This window comes from Condylura cristata, unplaced genomic scaffold (assembly GCF_000260355.1).
Source record: "Condylura cristata isolate star-nosed mole 26May11 unplaced genomic scaffold, ConCri1.0 scaffold00006, whole genome shotgun sequence".
NCBI classification, from domain to species: domain Eukaryota; kingdom Metazoa; phylum Chordata; class Mammalia; order Eulipotyphla; family Talpidae; genus Condylura; species Condylura cristata.
The window spans coordinates 41,339,428-41,365,161 of NW_004567107.1; the positions used below are offsets into that span (position 1 = coordinate 41,339,428).

Genomic DNA, 25,734 nt, shown 5'->3' on the forward strand with positions numbered 1-25,734 from the left:
GAGTTGATAAAAAAATGGTCAATTATATTATCTTCAGGCAAATCTCCAAATGGAATTAGCAGATTTATTTAAAGGAAATATAGTGAGTTATCTTTTTAAAGTAAGGAAACAACTGCCTAAAATATCCAAAAAGCAGTGTCTATCAAAAGTAGTGCTTCACATTTTTACATGGCTCTTCCTGTATTTTGCTTTAAAAACTAAAAACTAAGGCCCTCTCTGGTGGCACAATGGGTTAGGTTAAAGCGCAGCACTATGAAGCTGTCTGCAGTCACTGCAGAGTGAGTTTGATCCCCGGCCAGGGAAGTGATCCACATGGTATATCAGACCTCTCCTGTCTCACCCGCTGCTCCCCTCAGAAGTATACTTTATCAATCTGCCTGTTCTATTCCCCCCATTTATGGTTACCCCTCTCACCACCCGTGCATCGGTGGCCTGTACCCCAGTTCTGTATGCATAAATAAATAAATCTTTAAGAAACAAAACTAAACTAAAAGCCAAGAAACTTACTGATCTTAGCTTTGGAGGTGCATAGGTAAAAAAATCCAAGAATACTTTATGTACCAACGAGTGCTTAATCACAGCTTCCCTGCAAACAGAACAAAAAAAAACAAAAGTGTCCTACATGACACCATTGATACAGAGATAGGCAATCTTAGTTATTTTCAGATAATCAAAGAACACGACATGGTTTTAGCAAATGTAATTTGTAATAAAATGGGCTGCATCTTTCAGGAATAGTAAGATCTAGAAAACCTCTTCTGTAAATTTCTTTGAGTATCATATACAACAAAGACCAAAGTACAGATATCTACTATCTAATCAACAAAGATGAAACCAACTTTCAAAATCTAAGTACTATTTCTAACATAGAGACCTTTATATTTTTTTACCCAATAATACACATGATTACAAATCTACAATGGGCCTGTTTTTTTAAAATAACTTTCTCCCAAGTATCCTATACCAATGTGTCAGTTTTATCATGCAATTTTAGAAGAATTAACACCTGAATGGATCAAACCTATTATCAGCTACTGAAACAACACAGGACTGATTCGAACCCCTAGTGCAATACTGGCAAATCAAGGAGTCCAGTGGGGCTGATGCTAGGGCATGAAGACGGCAAGTTCACAGGGGCCCACATAGGGGGCAAAAAAATTAAGCCTTTAAGAGTGAAACACTGGTCTAAGTGCTCTGGTAATATTGACTCATTTTATCTTCATAAAACTCTAAAATGTGTATCATTAATTATTCCAATGTTATAGATGTGTAAATTGAGACACAGAGAGGTCACACTAATTGAGGCACCAGGATTCACACAAAGGCACTCTAGTCCCAGAGATCAAGCTCCAATTGCCCCCATATAATACAAATAAAAGAGCAGAAGGCCACACACCCAGGTTTTTAAGTTTTACAATCCAATTTAAATGGCAGTCTATACTTTTGAAACTATCCACCTTTCCACACAAATATTATATTACACTTTTCCCTTTCAAAGGCTATTTGTTAAGAAAAAACAAAAATGCTTTTCTTACTTTTGAGCCATTGGAGTCAGAATCTGTTTCATTTCATCCATGATAAGCTCTAGCTTCTCTGGCTGAACCTCTAATACTTTGTCCAGAGTTGGGTGATCTGCTGACTGCAACAGCAAAAAAATCAAATCTTTATACCAATGTACAGACAGAGCCAAGATAAGCAACCAGCCAACCCAACATACTTGTCAAGCACACGTCTAATCGTAAGATCAAGGGATAAGCTCACAAATTCTTGTGCCATGTGTTTTGTAATCAGCACTGGACAGTCCTATAGTATCACAAAATACAGCACCTAGTTCAACCTAGGAGTCGAAACTAATTAGCCGAGGCAATGTAGGAATTATTCTGTATCTCCTGAGATAAATATGTACACCAAGGTCTGAAATAAATCTCTGAGCTGTTCTACTCTCACTAGTTTTATTTTTTAATCCAATCCTTGTGTTTTAGCAAGGCTGGATCTCTCTACTCCCCCTCCTCTCTGATGAATAGTGAGGACATGGAGAAGGTGGCAACAGGCAACCTGATGCACTAGTCAAGGCAGAGCTGGCCAGGGGGTATTTACAAAACTTCACTGATTAAAAAGTCTCCTCTCTCTCACATTAAAACAGAAGTACTGAAACAACCCAGAGTATAACAGAGGGAGTTAAAAAAAAAAAAAAAGGTAGTTTAATTTAAAGGGGGACCATGGTGTAGAAGACAGAGAAATCAAGTACGATCACTTGGTCACTAGACCAGAAACAAAATCATCTAAAAGAGTAACGACACAAGATAATCTTACAAGACCAGTCAAAATAAAAATATAGTCTGAAAACAAGGTAATGGGAGTTAAAGAATAGCACACAGGAAAAGTAAACGTGCTAGAAAAAAAATATCTTGAATTGTCACCTTGTAAAGTTGAAACGTATTGCCGTAGAGCTCCTCTGTCAGCATGTTTCTCTGTTCCAAAATGGCCTTGTCATTGTAGGCATACTCCACGATGGCCGAGGCTTCTGCATGCCGGAGCATCTTCCTCACGTGGCCTCTAAAACTTTTTATTATTTCTGCAATTTGTGGTTTAGTCCTAAACCCAACACAATCACAGGAAGAGAGAGTAGGTAACAACAAATCCTAACTTAGTCCTCCTGAGACCAACTTATCAATGGAGGGTGGAGGGATGTGCTACCACAGAGAAGTAAAAAACCAAACACCTGTATTTCCACCTCAAGCTTAAGTTATTCAGCAGCCAGCTGCTGTAGGTTTGAAATCCAACTCTGCTTACCAGCTGAAAAACCCTGAGCAATTATTTAAGCTGCATTTTAGCATTTCAGTCAGAAAAGAGAATGAATGTTTATGTGAGGGTTAAATGAATTAAGATGCACTGAGAACTGTGAGCAGAAGATAGCACTCTATAAACATCAGTTCCCATTATTCATCAGCTTGAAAAGTTGAGTTAAAAAATAAAAGAGGAGGCCCTCCCTGGTGGCGCAGCGGGTTAAAGCACAGCACTGAGAATCTAAAGCCGCTTCCGCATGAGTTCGATTCCCGCCTGCCCCGGAGGAGACCACATGGCGTGGCAGACCTCTCCTGACCCGCCCGCTGCTCCCCTCAGCAGTGTACTTCGTTGATCTGCCTGTTCTGTTCCCCACTCTGTCTCTGGTGAAGCCTCTCACCGCCCCTGAGCCTCTGGCCTGTACCCCAGTTCTGTATGCACAAATAAATAAATCTTTAAAAAAAAAAAATAAAATAAAAGAGGAAGGTTAAAAGTCAAAAGGGCAAAGAAATGCAAACAAAAAATGTTCTAGGACTCTTCTTTAGAACAGGACAATCACAATATCTATTTTACATCTTAAAAAAAAAATAAAGTGATAATTAGAGCTAAGAATAGAATCTTGGAAAATTTTGCCAACTGTACTGTTTTGTTGCCAGCTAGCATATTTTGACATATTATTACAATTAAAATGAGAAGTATCAATTCCATCAAATTTCAGAAATCCTCTATCTTGGCTTTTTTTTTTTAAAGATCTATTTATTTATGCTTACAGAACTGGTGTACAGGCCAGAGGTGTGGTGGGCAAGAGGATTAACCAGAGACAGAGTGGGGAGCAGAACAGACTGACTGACTGAAATAACACTGCTTAGGGGAGCAGTGGGTGGGTCAGGAGAGGTCTGCCACACCATGTAGGTCAGCTCCCTGATGGGGGAATCGAACTCGTGCTATAGTGGCTTCAGAGAGCTTCATAATGTGGTGCTTTAACCCACTGCGTCACCTGGGAAAGCCCTATCTTGGCATTTTTAACCCACTTGCTCTGTCTAAGTGTCACTATTCCTCCCGATCCTCCAGCCTCTAAGTACAGTTACTAATTACAAGTTAATTATCCTATTTCTTTTCTTCCAGGGCTTCAATATATACTTTAAGAATAGTGAAGGCAGTATCATCAAATTAATTCAGTAATTGTTTTCAAGAGAGAATCCCTGGAAACATTACAAGCATTTGCTTAGGGCTATTTTCAAGATCACACATTTTTAAGTAACTTTTGCGTGCAATCAGTATCATTGCCTTTGAAAAACTAATGAAAATATATTTTATAAATAAAATAGCTTACCCATACATGAGAAATTTCTTAACAATATTTCTGGAATATTTTGCTTTACTTAATTCAACCAAATCACCTGAAAAATAAAATATAATATAGTGATGTGATAACCTCATTTCAGACCAGTAAAAACAAAGAAAAGAACTAAATAAACGCATAATTCTGAGAACACAAAAAAGTAATTCTTCATATATCTAGATCAAATAACAACACAGGAGGTCTACCGAGGGCACACTGTTTTTCTTCAACAGAATTATTTTCCAGGACAGTCTTGAGTATTTCAAGAGAAAAAAAGTGACTTATTACAAAGTATTACAATAAATCTTTAATATGAAGAAATACCTTGCAATTCTTCAAAAGCTTGTTTTCTCTGTTCTTCATTACCATATTGAATGTAACACTGGATAACACGAGTTGAATCATGGGCAAATGCAATCTGTAGGAAAGAGTTTGGGCCTTTAGACTATTTTTTCCTGAAGATGTGTTTTCTAATCATATTTTTAATGTTTCATGGTTACCTCTTTTAGCTTTAGAATTCCTTGTTAGGGAAAAAAAAGTAGAAACTTCATGGATAAAACCAAACTTTACTTGGAGTAGAACTACTTGTTTAAAATGTATAGAAAGGCATTCTTTGGTTTTGCTGCCCCCCATATGGTTCTGAGACAGAGATGGATGTGACCATCTTTATAAGGTTCCTATCATTATAATTAAAGTCAAACCAAATCTTTCTAGAGATCATACATACTATATTTCTCATTTCTCTGAAAGTTACTTTCCCTAAGTGGGAAATTCCCCAATTTAAAAATTTTATGATTGTTTTTAATATGAATGATTTAAGAATATTTGGCTTTAGCAATTATACATTATTAAGATAGATATACACACATATGTATTTAAAAATATAAATAACTAAGGTAAAAGATATTAATCTTGCTACATAACTGTATGCACACTGGTGATTAAAAGCTAATTACTCAATTTCTCATATCCAGTTATATTCCTAGAAAAATTGCATTTCACATCTGATTCTCCAATTCTTCCCAGCTACTATACAGATTAGATCTTCACCAAATGAGTTGCCAATAGTAATAACCAAAAATGCTGTTAAATCCCAGTTTAAAAGTGCTTATTATCTGTTGCTCAAATTGCTTCTAATTTTTTTTAAAGATTTATTTATTTGGCCCTCCCTGGTGGCGCAGCGGGTTAAAGCACAGCACTGAGAAGCTAAAGCCACTGCAGCATGAGTTTGATTCCCGCCTGCCCTGGAGGTGACCATACAGCGCGGCAGATCTCTCCTGGCCCGCCCGCTGCTCCCCTTGGCAGTGTGCTTCGTTGATCTGCCTGTTCTGCTCCCCACTCTGTCTCTGGTGAAGCCTCTCACTGCCCCTGAGCCACTGGCCTGTACCCAAGTTCTGTATGCACAAATAAATAAAATCTTTAAAAAAAAATAAAAAGATTTATTTATTTATGCATACAGAACTGGGGTTCAGGACAGCAGCACAGGTGTGGTGAGAGGATTCACCAGAGACAGAGTGGGGAGCAGAACAGGAAGACCACCGAGGGACACTACTGAGGGGAGCAGCGGGCGGATCAGGAGAGGCCTGCCGTGCCATGTGGGTCACCTCCAGGGTGGGGATGGAACTCATGCTTAAGTGGATTCAGCTTCTTAGTGCTATACTTTTAACTCACTGCACCACCAGGGAGGGTCGTTTCTAATTTTTAAAAAAATGCTAATAAAGCAAATATGAAGAACACCATAATCAGTCACAAATTTCAGAAAAACTTCCTTAAGGCAGAGGTAAAACCTAAAAAATATTAAAAATAAAAAGGTTGTTTTGTGCATATATTGATACCATACTATGCTTTACATGTTTATTTTTAGATTACTAGGTAACCTACTATTCTTTTTCTCACTCAGACCTCAAAGCAACCTTAAAAGTAATTAACATTTGGGGCCCTCCCTGGTGGCACAGCGGGTTAAAGCACTGCACTAGGAGACTAAAGCCACCTCTGCATGAGTTCGATTCCCGCCTGCCCCAGAGGCGACCACATGGTGGGCGAGGCAGACCTCTCCTGACCCGCCCGCTGCTCCCCTCATCAGTGTACTTCGTTGATCTGCCTGTTCTGCTCCACACTCTGTCTCTGGTGAATCCTCTCACCCTCCGCATCTCTGGCCTGTACCCCAGTTCTGTACGAATAAATAAATAAATCTTAAAAAAAAAAAGTAATTAACATTTGGGCCCTCCCTGGCGGTGCAGCAGGTTAAAGCACAGCACTGAGAATCTAAAGACGTTTCTGCATGAGTTCGATTCCCACCTGCCCCGGAGGTGACCACATGGTGTGGCAGACCTCTCCTGACCCGCCCACTGCTCCCCCTCATCAGTGTACTTCGTTGATCTGCCTGTTCTGCTCCACACTCTGTCTCTGGTGAATCCTCTCACCCTCCGCATCTCTGGCCTGTACCCCAGTTCTGTACGAATAAATAAATAAATCTTAAAAAAAAAAAGTAATTAACATTTTACAGGTGAGAAATTAAGTTTATGAGAAGTTAAGGAACTTGCTATCTCTATGACCCTAGGAAAGACACTCTTTGAGTACCACATATGAATCAAATAGGGATGATAAAGGAAATAACTTACACATTGGTTAGCACAATTCCTCGTATGTGGCAAATAAGTAGGATTATATATGGTATGGCTAGAACTAGACTTCTGGTGATGACCACATGTAGTATATAGAAATACTGAAGAAAAAAGTTGTAACTTGAAACTTACGTATTTACAAACAACTGTTAACTGAACATGAGAAAAACAGGTTGCTATCTCCAAAGTGACACATTAAGCATTTGGATGAGGATCTGAACACCAGTATAAATTCCATGATCATGAATAACACAAAGGTAGCTGAGAAAGGATCTTTAGTATAAAATATTTATGAATGGAACTTAACAAATTAGTGCTAGAATGGAGCTATTTTATCCCAAAAAGATCTTGTTGAATTTGTAAGAAAGCAGCAGCTGGGAACTTGCTATTTCAGGACATTCCTCCAAACTGCAATACAGTAACTGGGTAGAGGTATCTATATATGATTTGGCAAAAGCTGTCCCTCCAGAGTCCCCAAAGATACAGTCTGTCGTCTTACAAGTGGATTAGTACTTATCCAAATACACAAAAATCAGCAGAAGTTTATTATAAAACATGACTAAATAGCAAAATGAAAATTACGTCAGAACTTCCAAATCTATTCCTTTTAAAAGAACTTCATGAACATTTGGAACAGCAAGGAAGAGCCTCACACATATTTTAAAGTCAGTAATGTAGAACATACGAAAGTATATGGAGTACAGTGCAAGACATTCCAACAATAAACATTTCTGAGAAACAGAATTCTCAAGGTTATTTTAAAACATTTTAAAAGGACATGTTTATTAGGAAAAGAGAAAGGAAAAAAGCGACACCTGCATAATCACAGGTGGGCATCGAGATGCTGCCATTGCTGCTGCTGCTGTGCCAAGATAACGTTGAGAATATTAAAGTAAATTATTAAAACTGACAGAGTCAGATATTTTGATAATCTTTATAATTTCTTAGCAGTAGGGTCCCTAATGATTAAATTTATTATTTAATCAGTGTTATAAAAGATATTTGATGGTATGGAATCAGCTGAATCTACTGTGGTAATTATCTCACAGTGTATATGAATCAGACCATTATGCCACACACCTTAATGATGTATGTAATTATCTCAATAAAACTGACAGGGAAAAGTATTTGAAATTTGAGCCAAATACATAAAAAACAACATTTTCACCTGCCATGTATGGTCAGGTACCTTTCACTGAGTGAGTCAACTTCAGCTTTTAAAATTTAAGCAGTGAGTATGTTCCTACTTACAGTTTTAATTTTCCCCTGAATCAACTTCTGCAAATCACTCATCAACTTCACTCTTTTTTCTTTGTCACAGTCTTTTCTATAAATAAGGAGGAAACACAGATTAAGTGAAAAGACTATTTTAAATACACAAAACTAAAAAGCACCCTAGTGCATGCTCACCCAGTTCAGCATGATTTTCTCTTTGAAGGCAGCAAAACTCTGACATTAAAATTACTATTCCAGAGCAGCCAGAGAAAAGCAATTTTCTCAAAAGCAGAAACCCATCTCATAAGGTATAATTTTATGCATCAATCAAAATCTGAACAGCCAGAACGTCAAAAATAAAGAAAATAATAAAACAAGACCAAGATAGCAAATACTTAAGTATCTCAAAAATTTAGCCAATAAGGAGATTGTCCTTCATTTTCTCAGAATCTCTGTAAGAATGTCAAAGTCTTTTTAATTGTCATACATTTCATAAACATATCTGAACCATCCTAATGATTCTACACATTTCTACAGTGGGCATACATCCAAATACTGACGCCTCTGCTCAAGTGTTATGAGTATCCCCTAAATAACTCAAGTACTATGCCATTTATTTTAGGGCATCTCTCTATTTATTAGAGTAACACCGTTACTCTTCCATTATCTCAAAGGAACTGATAAAGATGCCTCTAGGTAGCATTACCTTCTCAAGATCTCCCAAATCTGCTTTGCACGAACAACAATGTCATAGTTGCTTTTATCACTGAGTTGCCTGCTCTGCTTCAGTTCTTTCTTCTTCTTTTTGAAGTCATCCCACTTGGGTTTCTTGGCTGCTGGGTCTAGTCATTACAGATATGGTGTTCAAGTACATTTAACATTCCAAGCGACATAAACTAATACATACAGCAATTGCTATCAGGATCAATATGCATTGCAAGAGTTAAAGGGGGGGAAAACATCACGACCTCCTAACTTCACTTTATTTTAAAAAAATATTTATTTATTTACACATAAAGAACTGGGGTACAGGCCAGAGGGCAGCAGTGGTGACAGGATTCACCAGAGACAGAGTGGGGAGCAGAACAGTCAGATTGAAGAACACTGCTGAGAGGAGCAGCCAGAGAGAGACAGGAGAGGTCTGCTGTGCCATGTGGGTCACCTCCCTGGCTGGGGATGGAACTCCTGCCGAAGTAGCTGTGGCTAGCTTTGCAGTGCTATGCTTTAACCTGTTGCATACCAAGGCGGGCCCCTCAATTCAATTTCTAAGCAGTTTATACGTTTTCAATTTGGTTGAAAACAACCATTCATTCATTCAACAGCTATTTCTTGTTTTTTAATAGGACATCTACTTAGAAAACGAAAGGACTGTAATAGCAATTGAGAAATCTGAAGCATCTCTTTCAACTACAAGATTTTAGAATTTAGGTGTAATCCACTACTAGTGAAACAAAGTATATAACATAAAAAGCAATGCATTCAAAAACTCACTATTCTGAATGCTATTATGTATTCATTTAATTCTGAAAGCAACCTTAAGAGATGCGTGTGATTATTATCCCCTGTTGTGTCAGGAACAAAGGTACCAGTCAGTCCCTTGTCAAAGGGCCCATAACTCCTAAGTGCTAGAACCAGGGTTCACATGCAGAGAGGACTCTGAACTTCATGCTCTCCTGCTCTTACTGAAGACAGTGCACAAAGAAACACTCTACAATTCCAATGCTACAAAAGTCAAGTATCTATTAGATTTTTATTTTAAGATTTATTTTATTTATTCATACAGAACTGGGGTACATGCCAGAAGTGCAGGTGCGGTGAGAGGCTTCACCACAGACAGAGTGGGGAGCAGAACAGGTAGACTGACAAAGAACACTGCTGAGGGGAGCAGCGGGCGGGTCAGGAAAGGTCTGCCACGCCATCATCTTCAGGGCTGGGGATCGAACTCACACTGAACTGGCTGTAGCTAGCTTGCAGTGTTGCGTCCTAACCCGTTGTACCACCAGGGAGGACCCTGGTCCTCAAATTCTAACTATTTTACCAACTAAATCAAGAATCCAACTAAGAAAGAGAATACTTTATTTCAAATGGGTTTTATATCTTTTGCAAAGAACATTTTATAGAGAATTATCTCTTTTTAATTATTTCCCTTTTCCTGATTAGAATATGCACTTGTATACAAAAACCAAGTTATTTTGTTTACAATACCTAATATAACCCCCAAACCAAGATACAATCATTACCATCTTATTTCCTTTTTCCCATGCACATTTTAATCTTCAAAAATTCAGAATCTTAATCTCTTCCCTTAAACATTATGTTGTATTAAGCATTCTTCTGTGAAAATAAATATTCCTCAAGAACATAATTTTTAAGTTATAAATTATACACAGTATATTTAACTGTCCCCTTCACTGTTTATTTATTTAATCCCAGTTTGGTAGTAGAGGATTAGACAACAAAAGGCTCATTTACTACTGATATCAGAGCATCAGGTATTATACAGGAGAGGATAGTAACTGCTCCAGAGCTTAGTCAATTCCACAAATTTGTGGGCACCCTGACATATGCCAAGCTAGATAGCTAGCTTGTGGTAAATAAAGCAACTTTTAAAAAAGGTTGCTGTGGTAGATAAAGCAACTCCAGGGATGTCTAACTACGGAAACTAAAGTCGAGTTCAATTGTTCCTGATGCCAGGAACATCAGGAACATATCTCCCAAAGTGTAATGAATGATCCAAGGGGGGGGGGGGGGTTAAAAATACAGGGCGCCAAGAAATCTAAGATAGAGAAGAAGATTGAAGATTTTTGGGCCATAAGAGAAATAAGGAAAGAAAAGCTAGAAGAGAAACAGTGTGCATGAATAGAACAGAGAGGTGGAAGACAGTGAACTGCCCCAGGCAGAAGAGAGCAGAGACCAGATATAGGGGACTGGAATGACAAGTCCCAAGACACAGGTTTCAGCTGGCCGCAAAGATTTCAGCTGGCAGTATTAGGACATGCCATGTTGGAAAAACAACAACACAAGACACCAGAGCGATTCTCATGGTGCAGAAGAGAAGGTGTTGGCATGTCAGCACGTTTAAAATGTTATCTGAGACTGTGGAGGACAATACACAAGGGGATGGACTGTATAACAGACAGCAAAGCTCTGGGTTCGAAATGACTCTTCAAACATCACAATACAAAGATCAGTTTGTTTCGATATACAAACATGTACACTGTCAACACTGCTAATCAATGAGCAACCTGTCCAAAATCAGGCCAAGCCATGTCAGTCATGTGCACACTACACCTACTCGGCATCTGCTTCTGGAGCCGCCATCCAGTAGCTGATTACACCAGCCTGGCCCAAGTGCTGCTGCCCACCAAGGTGCCCCTGACACAGCGGCACATGTTAGATGGGACAGATCTTGTAAGTCTGCTTTGTGATGACTGGCCTATCCCCCCACCTCACCTTCATATCCTCCCATTTCTTAGCGGAGTACTCAGAAAACTCAAATATGGTGTGCTTACTAAATGAATAAATTAATTTTAGCTTACAGAAATGTGTTTAATTGAGTTACTATTATAAGAAATAAACATATCTTAGATTAACTCTATAGCGATGGTAATTTAGGACTCAGAATTAAGGAACCCTAAGCAGCGGAGGACAACTATACTACCTTTTATTTAATCCCACTGACTTCTCACCTTGGGACAAGGCTGCATGTTCAGGAAAGAGTGGGAGGTTCCAAACGACTTCTTGAGACCCTGAGCACAATATTCAAGGGTGGCTCAGGCAGGGCAAGCTTCAGCAAAACTGCTGAAGGATATCATGCTTACCATCAGTTTTACTGTCCAGCTGAAATTTTCTCTTCCTGTTAAATTTATCTGGCCGCTGGAATTTATTCTTTGGTATTTTATCTCCTTGTTTATTCTTGAACTGCTTCACACCTTTCTTCCCAGGTTTTGTGGCACTTTTTTCAAAGTTCTTTGATGTGATTTTAGATTCATTTTCCTTAACTTTTCTTGGGAATGTCTTTGAAGAACCAGTATCTAGTAACAGTAACAAATAATTAGTTCAATGATCTGGAGTTTAGATCTCCTTTATCCTCTGGGTTGCATCTGCTACAGAAAATGACAAGCTAATTTTTAGTGAAACATACTTTGTCTAATACAGAGCAGGCTAGGAAAAAAATCAAAATCAAAAAACTCTGATTATAAAATAATATAAATTCACAGTAAAATATCTAGAAAGTAGAGAAATGTCTAATAAACACTTCCCATAATTCTAGGAATAACCAGTGTTGTCAGTTTCCTGTATTTCTCTTCTTTAAGCATATGGTAGAGGTGAAGTATTAAAATAGCCTTGTATTCTGCTTTCATTACTGTCACTCACACATAATTTTCAATGACTTAGTAAGAGAATAGTAGTTAAGATTAAAATGCATACTTGAAATATACATATTTCAAATCCACAAAGATGTTAATTTTGCAACATTTCTAATTTAAAGTTGCAAAGGCTTTAATAAAGTCATTTCATAAAAATCTTTAGTGAACAAAGCTTGCAAACTGAATACCCACATCTGAGATAAAACTGCAACAGCATTACCCTAAGACTGATTCTAAAGGAAGAAACAATTACTTAGGAAACATTATACAGTCCCTCACTTTCCTATTTCGCAATACTGACACCTGATGGAATAATAAAGATATCACAATTAGAAATCTTGAAGATAAAATGTAATAGTACAATTTATGAAACAGTGCACAGAAAGTTGTGATAAATTAGTATGGATGAGGTAACAGCATCACTGGTGGAGATAAAGTCTTTTATCTGCATAGCACTCCCCAGTTATTCTCACAATTTTTTAAATGTCTTTATCTTACAAGGACCAAGCAAACTAATATATAACAATACCAATTTTTCCTTATCACTTTAATCCTAATCGTAATCTATGAATACAAAAGAATCTGCTACAGGCCCCTATATCCTGGAGACCCCTCTCTAACCACAAAGGCCCAAACCACCACATGGGAAGCATGCTTTGGCAGGTTATCTTACCGTTGTGTTTATGAGGTCTTTTATTTCCTTGTGATGTTTTTGCACTTTTTCCTGTGAATTTCTTTTTCCCTTTGACTTCCATCATAGCAACCGCAGAAAACAAAAACAAAATCCAGAAGGTTAAGTGAGTCACTCCTCTTCTAATAAAGGTCCAGGAACACCAATTACTGCTTTTGAAATCTTAAAACTGAAAATAAAGACAACACAGACCTGTGTTTTAATGTGTGATGTGCTTGAGGCAACAGTTCAGTAACAGTAACGGTTAACAATGGAATATTCTTACCTTAAGTACCACATAATGCCAGCATTTGCATTTTCTGCAATTTGGCGAGACTAAATGACTACAAAGTGACACTACTGCCACCTGATTTCTTGGTCAGCTTTAAGAAAATAAATGAGAAAGGAAGGACATATTTTTCCTACAAATGAATTCAAACTTTCCTACAGCTGAATAGTAAAAGTAGAAGCAGAAGTAATAAGGGAAATAGAAGATTACCTTTAAAACACTGGTTGCTATCAGCAGGGAACACTGAAGCACCCTGAGATCATGTATAACATAGTTTGCATGCATAAATCTCAAAATAGATCATCCAAATATTTATTAACTGCTGTGGTGATTCTACATTTTCAATTTTTGTAATACTATTTCCTCTGATGCAGAACCCCTCCTCTTGGGTTTGGGCTAAACTTAGACCATGGAAATTGAAAAGTAACTTTAAAATAAAGAAAGCTGTCATATATTACCTTCACTAACTGATCAGTGTTGACCTGGTTCTTCTCCTGGGATGTCATGAGAAGCACACTTCCCTTCTGTGGTTGTCCCCAAAATCCATACCAGTCTGATCCTAAAAAAACCCCCATAGGAGATAATTACAAAAGCTAACTTTCTTAACTCTTATATAAAATTAATTTTAAATAAAAAGTTGAGGCAAACAGAAAGCATGTAACTCCGTACATTTTCCTTTTCTACTGCATACTCTTGAGTTCTCTCTTATACATAGTGCTAAGGATTTTGACAAGTGTTATGTCTCTCTCACCAGAGTGCCCAACAGAATGGCTCCATCACTCTATATGATTCCCTGTGGGGTCTCTGGGGAGGATGTAGTAACCTTATCTTGACTCTCCTTACAACCACTCATCTGTTCTTCTATCCCTCTTCTTTTGCCCCTTTTCAAAAATGTCATTTAAATGGAATCAGACAACACAAAGTTTCTGGGTTTTTGCTTCTTTCATTCAAATCCATTTGCTAAACCTTCATATTCAAGGTCTTCTTTGGAACTGTCTCCTTTTACCCTTCCCTCTATTACCCCTTCCAAGTTTTCTCTCTTTTGCATTCATGGTAATCCAAACTACCATAAAAAATATCCAATTACATAATAATACTCAAGTTATAACCATTTTCTACAGAAAAACCGGGCTTATCGGGCTTGCCCTTTAATTATAAGTTTTCGGTCATCTTCTCTAAATGGGAACTGAAATATTTTCCCACTGCAGAGAAACAAAATCTAAATTCCCACTATGGATCGCAAAATCTGAAGAACCTGGTCCCACTTCATCTTGTACTGTTAATACTCCCAGTTGACCACATTGGTCGGCTTTCTATAGCTCCCACCTCAGGGATGAGACCAAGTTTAAAGTCGTTTCTCCTGGGCTCCCATGTGTCAGGGTAGCCGCTCTTCTTGCTTTAGGCCTCGGTTTACAGCTAACGTCTTCAGCCGCCCCTCTCCTTTCGCTCAGCTGTTTCCTATCCAGCACTTGTTACAACTGTGCTGTCTGTAAACTTGGCACTAACATTGATTAAGAGCAGCGTGACTGTCAACCACACCAGAGGGGCTCGCCAGAACCAGCAGGGATAACCAGTTAAGTACTCTCAGGGTAAAAGGGTAGGAAGAGGAGTTTCAATCCGCCCCGTCGCCAGACTCCCGTTAATTCACAAACTCGCAGAGTACAAAAGGCCACTGAAGACTTTCCAGAGGCTGACAGGTCTGAACACCTCTACCCTGTGGCCCGAAGAGAGCCTCCCGCCCCAGAGCAGAGCAGAGAAGCGAACAACTACCGGAGCGGAGGCTCAGCCCGCCGAACTCACCTCACACGTGGGACCCAGGCAGGCGCGGATCGCCAACCTGCAGCCGCCGCTTCCGCTTCCGCAGTTTGCTCCGCCCCTGGGTACAATTTTTCCTTTTCCGCGGCTGGGCTAGAAATGAGGGGGGGGGGCGGGGGAAATTAGCAGGGGAGAACGGAAATACGGCATTTCTATTGGTCCGCTTCTATTGAGCTCATCTGGAGGCGCGAGGGCTGAGCCACAGGCAAATTTGTCCCTTGGAAGTATCCGTCGGACTAGGACGCGTTGGCGGCTCCAGAAAGTGACGTAATTAACCCTGTCGCTTCGGGGTCTGGGAAGAGCTCGACACTATCGCGAGGGCTGGTTAGTTTCAGAACAGAGAACTGTCTGGTGCGTTTAATAGGAGGCTGTTAATCATGTATCCGGCACTGAGTGGTTTATTTGTACCTTTTCTGGAAAACTAGCGTAGCGTATAAAAGGGGTCTTTCGGAGTCAGTTTTGAGTTTTAATCCCGATTTTGCCGCTTGCTAGCTGTGTGATTTTGGACAGAGTACTCAGTTTATCTGTGCCTTGGTTACCTGATCACTATAGTAGAGATAGCTCTATCATATTTGAAAGGTGCTGGGCACAGTGAATGATCGTAATGTGCTCAGTAAATATTTGACATTTTTAACGTCTGCGCATTCGTCCAGACTGTACTAATCCCATTTTCCACTTGAAGTGAGTCTAGTTATAAAATGTCATTCTCATTTTACAGTTGAAGAAACTGACACCCAGACTTGGTGTTGTCAGTTAACAGAAACTTATTCTCTAGCAGCTCTGGAGTCTAGCCGTCTCAATCAAATTGTTGGCAAGGTTGCGCACCTTCCAAGAGAGAATCCTATGCTTTCCAACATTTGGTGATGCCTCGGCTTGTTGCTGCCATAACTTCAACCGCTGCCTCTGCCTCCACATGGCCTTCAGTGTTGTGCCTGTTATAAGGGCACTTTCTGGGTTTAGGGCCCTCCACAGTGATCTTATCTGGAGATAAGATAATTACACCCATTAATAACCTTTTTCCAAATAAGATTTTCACATGTTCTGGTTAGAACAGGGACAACCTTTGAAGGGTCACCACTCAACTCATTAATCTGAAGAGTCGAAGAATTCAGAATTAATGTCAGGTGTGTAATGCTTCAGGTTTTACTGTCTTCCAGCTAGTTGTTTCTTGCTTTTTAAGGTTTGAGACCATTTAAATACACCAGACTGGATGCTTTTTGAGGGCAGAGGCCATTTTTACTTTCCAGGCACCTATCTCACTATTCATATAGATTCTGATAAGTACTTATTGCTTGCCTTAGTATTAGAAGTATGCTTGCCTTTCATCTGTCTCATAAGAACAGTTTAAGCTCTGATTTTATCGAGAAAGAGGAAATGTGCAATAGCTTTGATTGGGTGAGGCTTACTCTATTGTAACATGGCTGACAATGCTTACAGAAGTGACTACAGAACAGGAATTTCAGGAAGTCCCTCAGCAATGTCTATTGGGCAAATAGTATGGTGCTAAACAAAAGCAACATCTTTACAAAATAGCACAACACCTGGAAGGGACACATCTGTATTCAACTCCACAGAAAACAGCACCACACATCACATTCACATAGCTGTAGCTGCCTTAAATATGCTCATCAAAGCTGAACTATTTGCCTTTCACCAGGGAGGAAAAAAGTGATCACATGCCAAGTCCTAGTTTATTGTAAATAATATTTATAATAACAAATATTTAAAATAATATTTATTAAATCTCTGCCATAAAATAGTGCACTGACTTGAGTATTTTGTTTGAAATGAATGGAAAATATCTTGTGATTTTGCAGAATAGTGACAAAAGAGGCTTGTCCTGTAATTTTACAGGTAATCAAGCTAAGTCCAGTCTTCTAATTTCTAATAATCCAATGTCAAAAATTATATGCACTCCTAGAAAGATAAGATGCTCTTCCTAAATGATAACAGCATTCAATTCAGTCAGAGCACCTAGACTGTCTCACATCCAAGAGGTGAGCAACAGTATTACCACAATGAAATAGAGCTAATTATAGCATAATAAGTAAGACACTAATCAGAGGGAAGAAAAGATCATTGGTTTTGAATTCTGGCTTAGAATATAAGGTCTGTAGAACCACAAACAAGACAGTTCATTTGTATGGGTCTCAGTTTTTGCATTTGTAAAATGGAAAATCTTAATCTTTTGGTGTTGCTGTGGCTCAAAAGGGATACCTGTAAAGTTACTAGCCAGTAGTAAACGCTGACTGATTCATAACAAGATGTGGCCTCTAGAAATACTTTCAATTGCAAATAATGGAGAGCTAATAGTGGCTTAGGCAATACATTTCTTCACACAATAAAATCTCTGAAGATGGTGGCTGTAGTCCTGTGACTTGACAGTGTCATTAGTGATCCAAGTTCCTTCTCATACTTTTTGGCTTTTGTCTTTGATTTTGTAATTTTCAACTATATTTATTCATTTCCCTACTCCCTTACCACCCACTAATCTGTTCTGTTTCTAAGAATTAGTGTTTTAGATTTCACCTATAAATGAGCTCATACAGTATTTATCACTTACTTCTTTGCTGCTTTCTAGTTGAAAGATGTACTTCTCATTTTCAGTATTTACATCAGAGTTCAGGAAGAAGACAGTAGTGAAAGGGATGAAGTTTATTATCTGTCCTTTGATCTCAAAAGACCTTGCAGGGTCCCCTTCTATTTCAGTGGCCAGAACTGTGTCACCCGACTGCCCCCAGAACTGGAAGACAATCAGACATAATGTTAACCAGGAATTTGGATTTTACTCTTTTTTTCAGTACTCTGGTAAAATTAAAGATCATGTGTCAAAATGTTTTCATTCAGTGGTAGAGATTTAATTTGTAATAGGGCTTAAGGGTTTAAGAGTTAAAATAGTTGAAGTGGGGGGCCTCAATCTTGACCGCACATCAGAGTCACCTGTGGAATTCAACAATAACTCAGTAATTCTGATTTTATTAGTCTAAAGTGGGACTCAGGCACTGAACGTTTGGAAAATTCCCCAGATCATTCCAACATCCAGCTAAGATTAAGAGCCACTTGTTTCAGGGATGGAGTTCAGTTCCTGATTTGATTTTCTGGTTAACTGAGGATTAAACCCCATAATCTTATTGCTCCTTTTGTACTGACCCAGTTAAAGAATTAAATACATAGTATAGTTGTTTATGTAAATAGAATGTTCTAGACAGTGGTGGATATAACTATCACATAACTGTAAATTGTTTGAGGTCCCCTATAGTGATTTACTCTCACTATTTACTGAAAATAATTTAAACTTGCACTATACACTCTAAAATGTATTCTGGAGAATGTTTGCTTTTTTTCCTAATTCCTCATGATTTTTGTGCAATTTTTCTCCTTGTCATAAAAAATAAAGTGTATTAGGTCTCAGCGCCCATCTCTTCACCCCCAACACACAAATTAGTTCTTTAGAGTTTTAATTAATGGATTTTAAACTAATCAGCGTTACTTCTCTTTTCCAAGCATATAAATAGGGATAGAGGGCATGTTAATGATATAAAGCATAAATAAGATTTTGGCAAAGCTTGGGTTTTATTTTGGGGACCTATTAGTATCAGAAATCCATGGAAACAGAGCAGTTGCCAGCACATTTTTCTTTAGTAAAAAAGAACTCTTTCTGAGTAGGGTGGCTTATGTTTCTCAATACCATAAATTTGCTAAAAAGTGCACTAATTTAGTCTAAACATTAATTGCACATTCTTAATGTTCTGATTGCGATTCCATAAACACAAAGTTGCCCTTGTCCTAATCTACTTACGTTGGTGCCATGCCAAGGAGCAGCAAAAACTGCATATGACCAACATAAAATTTTATATCATTAGAGCATAAAGTACCACCTTTAATGAAAGATCATGTCAGTATGTGATGGAGAAATAAAAATAGAGGTTAATTAACATCATTGAAAGTGCATGAATTATCACTTCGAGCACTTACATACGCTAGGGTTTTGTAAAACAAACTCAAGCATCAGGTGTTAGCTGAGAGCAATGAACAGTTTTGCTTTTAGCTTTTATATTAAATTTTCTTTTTATGCTTGATAAGAGGTATTTCCTTTGAAAGCAGTGAATGGTTTGGCTTGTCATTTCCTTGATTTATGAGCAATAAGGACTTGATAAACAAGCATACTAGTAATACTTTTCTAACTATTCTTCCCATTTACTTTAAAACACTATAGAGGGTCCTCTCTGGTGGCACAGCAGGTTAAAGCACAGCACTGAGAAGCTTAAGCCACTTCTGCATAAGTTCAATCCCAGCCTGCCCTGGAGGAGATCCATATGGCATGGCAGACCTCTCCTGACCCACCCGCTGTTCCCCTCAGCAGTGTTCTTAGTTGATCTGCCTGTTCTGCTCCCCACTCTGTCCCTGGTGAATCCTCTCACCCTCCACATTAAGTCAAGGACTTATAATGATGACCTAGCTCTACTAATCAACCCTTTTCATTTAAGATGAAGAACAGATTAACCACCTAGAATAAACTCATTATGTTAGTTTGAATTCTTTGGGAAGCAGATTCCAAGATAGAATTAAAAGGCCAAGATATTTATTGTGGAGATGCCTATGAAGGACAAAGAGTAGGAATAGGAGCAAGTGGGAGGAGCCTCAGCTCACAATCCCTGATACCTGTGAAGAGAGAGACAGGAGGAGAAGGTGATGGAAAGTTCTTCAGATTGTAATACAGCCCTGGGGGAATCTTGGCCAGGCCTACATGGTACTCAGAGCATTAAAGACTGCCCATTAAAGGAAATCCAAACTGGGTAGGAATGAACTGATCATCTTTGCTCAGTCATTGGCTGGGAGCAACCCAGGGAAAATATGGCCTCAGTTTGGAGTCTCAGATGTGATGACTAGAAGTCAGCTAACTAAACCACTCACTGCAGGTTCTCTCTTGAAAGGAGATGGGTGCAGCATTCCTGTGGCCACCAGAGTCCATCCCTGGCATAGCACAGACTGGCTTTTCCACCTTCACTGTTTCTGTGGAGCTCTTTTCCCAAAGGGGAAGTTACAGAAGGGAGAATCCTGGGATGAAGGATAGTCTTCTGGAGACTGCCCCAGATACATACTATTCCCCCCAACCCTGTCCATTCTCCTTCCACTTCCTCCTCACTTTTTTTTTTAAAGATTTATTTATTTATATATCCAGAGCTGGGGTACAGGCCAGAGGTTCAGGGGAGGTCAGAGGATTCACCAGAGACAGAGTGGGAAGCAGAACAGGCAGACTGATGAAGCACACTGCTAAGGGAAGCAGTGGGTGGGTCAGGTAAGGTCTGCCAGGCCATGTGGGTCACCTCCGGGGTAGGCAGAGATCGAACTTGTGCTGAAGTGGCTTTAGCTTTTCAGTGCTGTGCTTTAACTGGCTGCGCCAGCAGGGAGGGCCCTGCTCCTCAGCTTTTAACTTGGCCAATCTTACTGCCTTATCTGTGACTTGACCTTCATTTCTAAGGGGCCTGAAACCCTGGCAATCATACCTTTCAAAGATGGCTACCTAATTCTTTCTGCATTACAGTGGGGGCCAAGGACACCCCTAAGTGGATGACCTGGGCTCTGCCTTTCTCCTCATTTTCATTGTAAGCAAGCAGCCCTGCCTGCTTCAATGGCTGAACGTAAATCACACCTGCAATAGGATGTGCCTTTCCTCACTGTTAGTCTTGGATAAAATAGTCCCTAGTGTCTAGATGGCATCTAGAGTTCACTGGAACTTTCACTCTGTTCCTTCATAAAACAGCCCACTTTGGGGACTGAAGATGATGCTAAAAGCCATTCTTGCTTCTACCCTTCGTTTTTCAGACCTAAGTATCTTACAGCACTGTATTGAGATTTATCTCATTGAGGTTTATTTTGTCAGCAATCTGGAGACTAGTACCTCATTTGTGCAGATTATTGCCTCTGATCTGGTGCCTCCTCTGTGCCTTCAGCAGGCCATGGCAACAAGGCCCTCTGCACAGGGCAGTATGTGCCATGGCTTGAGAATGGCATGACCACTCCTGCAGCTCCCTTGCCGGGATGTGTGCCCCCTGCTCAGATACTGTGTTATGTAGGATTCTGTGTCCCTAAATCTGGCACTCCATAAGCTGGCTGAGGCTTCGTGGACAGGACAGGCCGACTAGGACTTTGTCCTTATGCAGAGAAACTGCTGGCCTTTCCAGACTGAAAGGAACCCAATGGTGTCAACATACATCAACCATGACCTGGTTCTTTGGAAAGTAGTACCAAAAGGAACTTAGCATTAGTTTCTATTGCCATCAGATTTTACATTCAAAGGAAGTGGTTACCTTGTGCAGCTGCTGGTTCCATATGGCGCCTCCACCTGCCATCATGGCCTCTCCACTAATATGTCCTTCATGCAGACTCTAAAGCGTCCAAGATAAAAACTAATGTCCACTGGTTGAATAATTTTGTCTACTTGGTTCAGCATTCATGGTGGGTATTTTCAAATAGGTATTAGTGTATGAAAATGCTCATGTTTTGTGTTCACACCCGTAAGTCCACCCATGCATGTTTATCCTGGGCCGGCTTAGCTTCTGTTGTCCTTTCCTTCCAGGCTTCTGCTGGGCTATTGACCAGTGAATGGGACTCTCTATATGTTCTCACCTTAGGCCACTTCTCCCACATGCAGTGAGTGGCCACGTGTGAAGCTCTCCTCTTGTAAAGTGCAGCCCACATGAGGCTATCTTCTGCTGTCCAGTTTTACTCTGAGCTGACAAGCCAAGTGAGCTCATCCACACACTATGCCTGGGCCTTTTACTCCTTCCTCTGTCTGTATGGCCACCTGCATTTGGGTAATAGGTAAGAGCTGAGGAAGGGGGGCTACTGCAACAATGGGGGTGACAGGAGCGTGTTCATGCAGCTAACTCCTGCTGTGAGATCTTTAATCCCTGATGTGCCATTTCCTTCCTAGAATGAATCGTTCCTAGGCATATCTGACTTGTGAGGCAGGACTCAGCTGCTAATGAGCAGTAATGATACATGGCCATTGGTACCTTGTAAATGATTCTAGCTCTATCAGGGTACAGAGCAAGGAAACAGCTCTTGAGAAGCATAATATTACCACTACAGATGGCATTATCTTGCTCCAGAGCCCCAAAATACTGCTTTAGGAACCCCCCCCTTCTGGGGCCTACCATGAACTCTCCATGCCTTTTGTTTTCACATCTGATACTACCCTCACCACAGGGTCTGCAAGACAGTCTTACCCAAGTGGGCACAGCGGCTTTCAACAAGGCCAGGAGCTGCTGTCAAGTCTCTCCTAACGCAGGCCCCACTTATAGCTGGCAGCCTTGCCTGTCCTGGTGTCGGACCAGAGCAAGAGTCCTGGATGTGGAATGTGCTACCTCCAGAATGTAGAGCGGCCCACCAAATATTGCACTCCCTTCTTTGTCAAAGGGAATACAAGATGCAGCCATGTAATTTTTCTTTGGGGGATGTCCTGGCATGCTCCTCACCTAAAAAGGGACACTTTTTTTCTGTTCATCCGCTTTTAGGATTCTTGAAAGCTTTACTCAAGTGGCCTGTCCTTGAATCTTCATAGTTTGTCTTCCGTTTTCTGGAACACATGTTTCTTACCAAGGTCTCTAGCACATTACACATGCCGTTATTTTATTGATGTAATGGATCAATGTGATGTTCTGTGGGATGTCCAGATGGTCCAGATCTCTTCGGACTATATTAAGATGGAAGGTGGGCGAGCTAACATAGCCCTGGAGCAAAACTGTAAATGAATATTATTGTTCATTCCAAGGACTGCAAACTGATCCTCTTTTCCTTCTGCTTGTTCTATCTTGCCATCTGCTGAGGTAACACGATATTTCACCTGTACTCTCGAGGTTTCAGAAAGCCACATAGCAATGTCTTTTTTCTAGCTCCCTTGATCCTCTCCAGGGAGTTTAAACTGACATCCCAGATTGTGATCCAAAATCAGTGTTTTCTTGTTTGCTCCCTGTTATCTCCCAGCACTTGCTTAAACACCCCCATAATCCAGTCCCTGGGTGCTCTCCTGCTCCCAACAGACTACGCTTGCAAATTCTTGTGTGTCCTTTGGGTGTAGTGTCTTTTCCCTCACCAGGCCCAGCACATCTCCAATGGAGTTATGCTGGATTAACCTCAGTCTTTGGCCTGGCAGCTAGGAGAGAAGTGTGGGGCGCTCCTGAGGGTGGAGGGCAACAGTGGGAGCAGGAGCAGTCCGGCAGGGAGGCTGTGCAGTGTATTCCTGCACCAAGGGAAGCCTAGCTCTGAATAAGCATGGGTCACTCTGTGCAATCTGCATCCTCGGGGCACCTGGTGCAGCCAGTCTTTGGGGGACACCTTCGCATGCCCATATCTTGTATTTTGGGCTCTAAAAATTTCCATGGGGTCACTGGCTTCAGCCTAACAGATGACTATGGTGGAGTATTTCAGGTTCTAGGCATGTAAAACTCTGAAATCTTGCACATTCTCTTCATGTTGGCCGCTTCCTCTGCAGAAGACAGGAGACTTTTATAAGCACCAGAGAGGCCAGAGGCTTTTCCACTGGCATTTAGGTTTCTAACTGCTTGTAATTCTCACTGTCACTTTACAAGGAGCCCTCAAACTTCTCCGTTCCTATATGCACTGTCCCCGCGACTTTCACATGCCTCAGCTGTGGCGAGAGCACTCTCTCTACCAGATGTCCTCTGGACAGCAGTGGTGATTTTTCACTAGTTGGGCAAATATACTGCACTAGGAACTAGCTGTGCCCCATGAACCCTTTGGGTTAGGACCCTCCTTAGCCATTTATGATGAATGACCCAGTCCTAAGAACAAGTCTTAAAGCCAACTTTCATGCACCACTTCTGGTACCAGTTGTGTTACTTTCAGTTTTCTGTGAAGCTAAACCAAAGAGAGAACTGTAAGAGGTTTGTGTGGGGCTAGCCTGTGAAAGGTAAAAAGAAAAGGGAAGGGGGGAGCTGGGAGAGACTCTCACTGTCTATGAGGTGGAAGGAGTGCGTTGGAAGGGGCCAGAGTAAGGCTTTGACCCACAGCCTTGCCAAGGAACCCCAAAGTCTTTTCCGTGGAACAAAAGGCTAAAGATTTACATTAGTAAATCAAGAAACATTACCTAGGGATAGCGGAGATAAAAATGAGGTAAGTACAATCTAACGGTTTCTTCAAATATTTCACACAGAAGCTCTTGAGAAAACTCACTCAAAATAGAAATATGAAAGAATCATTTACTAAGACATTAATTCTAATCTTTCTGATAACTAATTAAAAGAGTAAGAGGCATTTATCTCCTTTTCTCCTGAATGTCCCCCCATCACCCCTGAAGAAAAAAGACTAAAAGAATAAGAAAAACCAGGCCTCTGGAAGAATGGAGCTAAAGAATAAAGATGGAATCCCTGCAGGCGTTATAAGGCAGCAGCAGATGAGACATGAAGTCAAGGTAGGATCTGAGGGGTGGGAGTGTCGGGGGGGGGGTTGTCATGGAATGTGTGGGAATACAGCCATGGTCACCTAACTTTAAATGGCACATATTTGAATTGAACAAGGAGAATGAAAGAATAAGAAGAACCAGAAAGAGAATAAAACAGAAGAACAGAAGAGAGGATAAGAAGAATGGGAAAGGGAACTGGAGAAAAAGGCAAAGAGCAGAAAGGTAGAGGAAGAAGCTGGAGAAGAAAGAGGATTGTGGACTCTCTTGCCATAGCAAATTTTATACATGCTTGCATATATGTGCACCTTTCTCTCAATAAGAGAATCCCAACAGTGCCTTTGGGTTAACTCACTCCATTAAACTTTTACAGATACAGGAATTAGCCAACATCTTATAGTATTTATTTAGCAACATGTACCTATTTAAAGTCACATTTAAAATAATATATAAATTTAGGAATTTTGTTCTTACTCTCATTTTTCATATTCATATTCATTTTTGATGGATGTATCCTTGTCATCAGAAGAGGCACTTTTGGAGTGACTGATACTATTTTAATATAAGAAGGAACTTAGAATGCTAAAGATTACAACTCAGGAATAATGGCTGCGTTGTAATAATATTTTTTGTTGCTTCTCTTTTTTCAAATCTGATTTAGGTGTCCTCTATAAACATCCCAAATCTGCATTGCCGGAGCTAGTTTTGGGCTCATCTTCTCCAATGTGGTCTTTTCAGCTAATTAAGAGAGAACTCTTGGAACCTCTCTGGTGGCGCAGCGGGTTAAAGCACAGCACTAAGAAGCTTAAGCCACTTCAGCATGAGTTCAATCCCCGCCTGCCCCGGAGGAGATCCACATGGCATGGCAGACCTCTCCTCACCCGCCCACCGCTCCCCTCAGCAGTGTGCTTTATCTGCCTGATCTGCTCCCGCTCTGTCTCTGGTGAATCCTCTCACCCTCCGCATCTCTGGCCTGTACCCCAGTTCTATATGAATAAATAAATAAATCTTAAAAAAAAAAAAAGAACTCTCAAAAATGAGAGAGTTTGCAAGGATTAGATGCAAGGGTGACTCACCTTCATTTCTCTTTGAAATAAAACTCAGGTATATAGGATATATTTTCTTCTACATGACAGACATTTGAGTTTCAAAAGTAAATCTCATTAGTTTTAGCTTAAGAAGTTGAGGGGTACCTTAGGAC

At 40.1% G+C, this 25,734-nt stretch overlaps 1 protein-coding gene and 1 long non-coding RNA gene across 4 annotated transcripts in view; one reads left to right on the forward strand and one right to left on the reverse strand.

Moving 5' to 3' along the window:
• The window catches only part of KIAA0020 (KIAA0020 ortholog), a 37,623-nt gene extending 22,487 nt beyond the window's left edge, over positions 1 to 15,136 (reverse strand). The window contains exons 1-11 of one of the 2 annotated variants that reach the window (XM_012721661.1): positions 15,095 to 15,136; positions 13,753 to 13,853; positions 13,009 to 13,195; positions 11,787 to 11,999; positions 8,672 to 8,807; positions 8,002 to 8,077; positions 4,451 to 4,544; positions 4,118 to 4,184; positions 2,421 to 2,595; positions 1,536 to 1,639; positions 508 to 586 (exon numbers count right to left, since the gene is read on the reverse strand). In XM_012721661.1, the coding sequence (XP_012577115.1) occupies positions 508 to 586; positions 1,536 to 1,639; positions 2,421 to 2,595; positions 4,118 to 4,184; positions 4,451 to 4,544; positions 8,002 to 8,077; positions 8,672 to 8,807; positions 11,787 to 11,999; positions 13,009 to 13,093 (1,029 nt within the window). In that variant the 5' untranslated portion in view covers positions 13,094 to 13,195; positions 13,753 to 13,853; positions 15,095 to 15,136. The remainder of the gene's footprint in view (positions 1 to 507; positions 587 to 1,535; positions 1,640 to 2,420; positions 2,596 to 4,117; positions 4,185 to 4,450; positions 4,545 to 8,001; positions 8,078 to 8,671; positions 8,808 to 11,786; positions 12,000 to 13,008; positions 13,196 to 13,752; positions 13,854 to 15,094) is intronic. The other variant, XM_004678000.2, reaches the window with a different exon arrangement.
• Positions 15,137 to 15,301: 165 nt separating this feature from the next.
• Positions 15,302 to 25,363, forward strand: LOC105853332. Of its 2 annotated transcripts, none has more exons than XR_001145179.1 (3): positions 15,302 to 15,460; positions 24,432 to 24,545; positions 25,195 to 25,363. It is a non-coding gene; the product is annotated as an uncharacterized LOC105853332 (long non-coding RNA). The 2 variants fall into 2 exon arrangements; XR_001145180.1 differs by lacking the exon at positions 15,302 to 15,460 and adding an exon at positions 16,085 to 16,233.
• Positions 25,364 to 25,734: the final 371 nt, after the last annotated feature.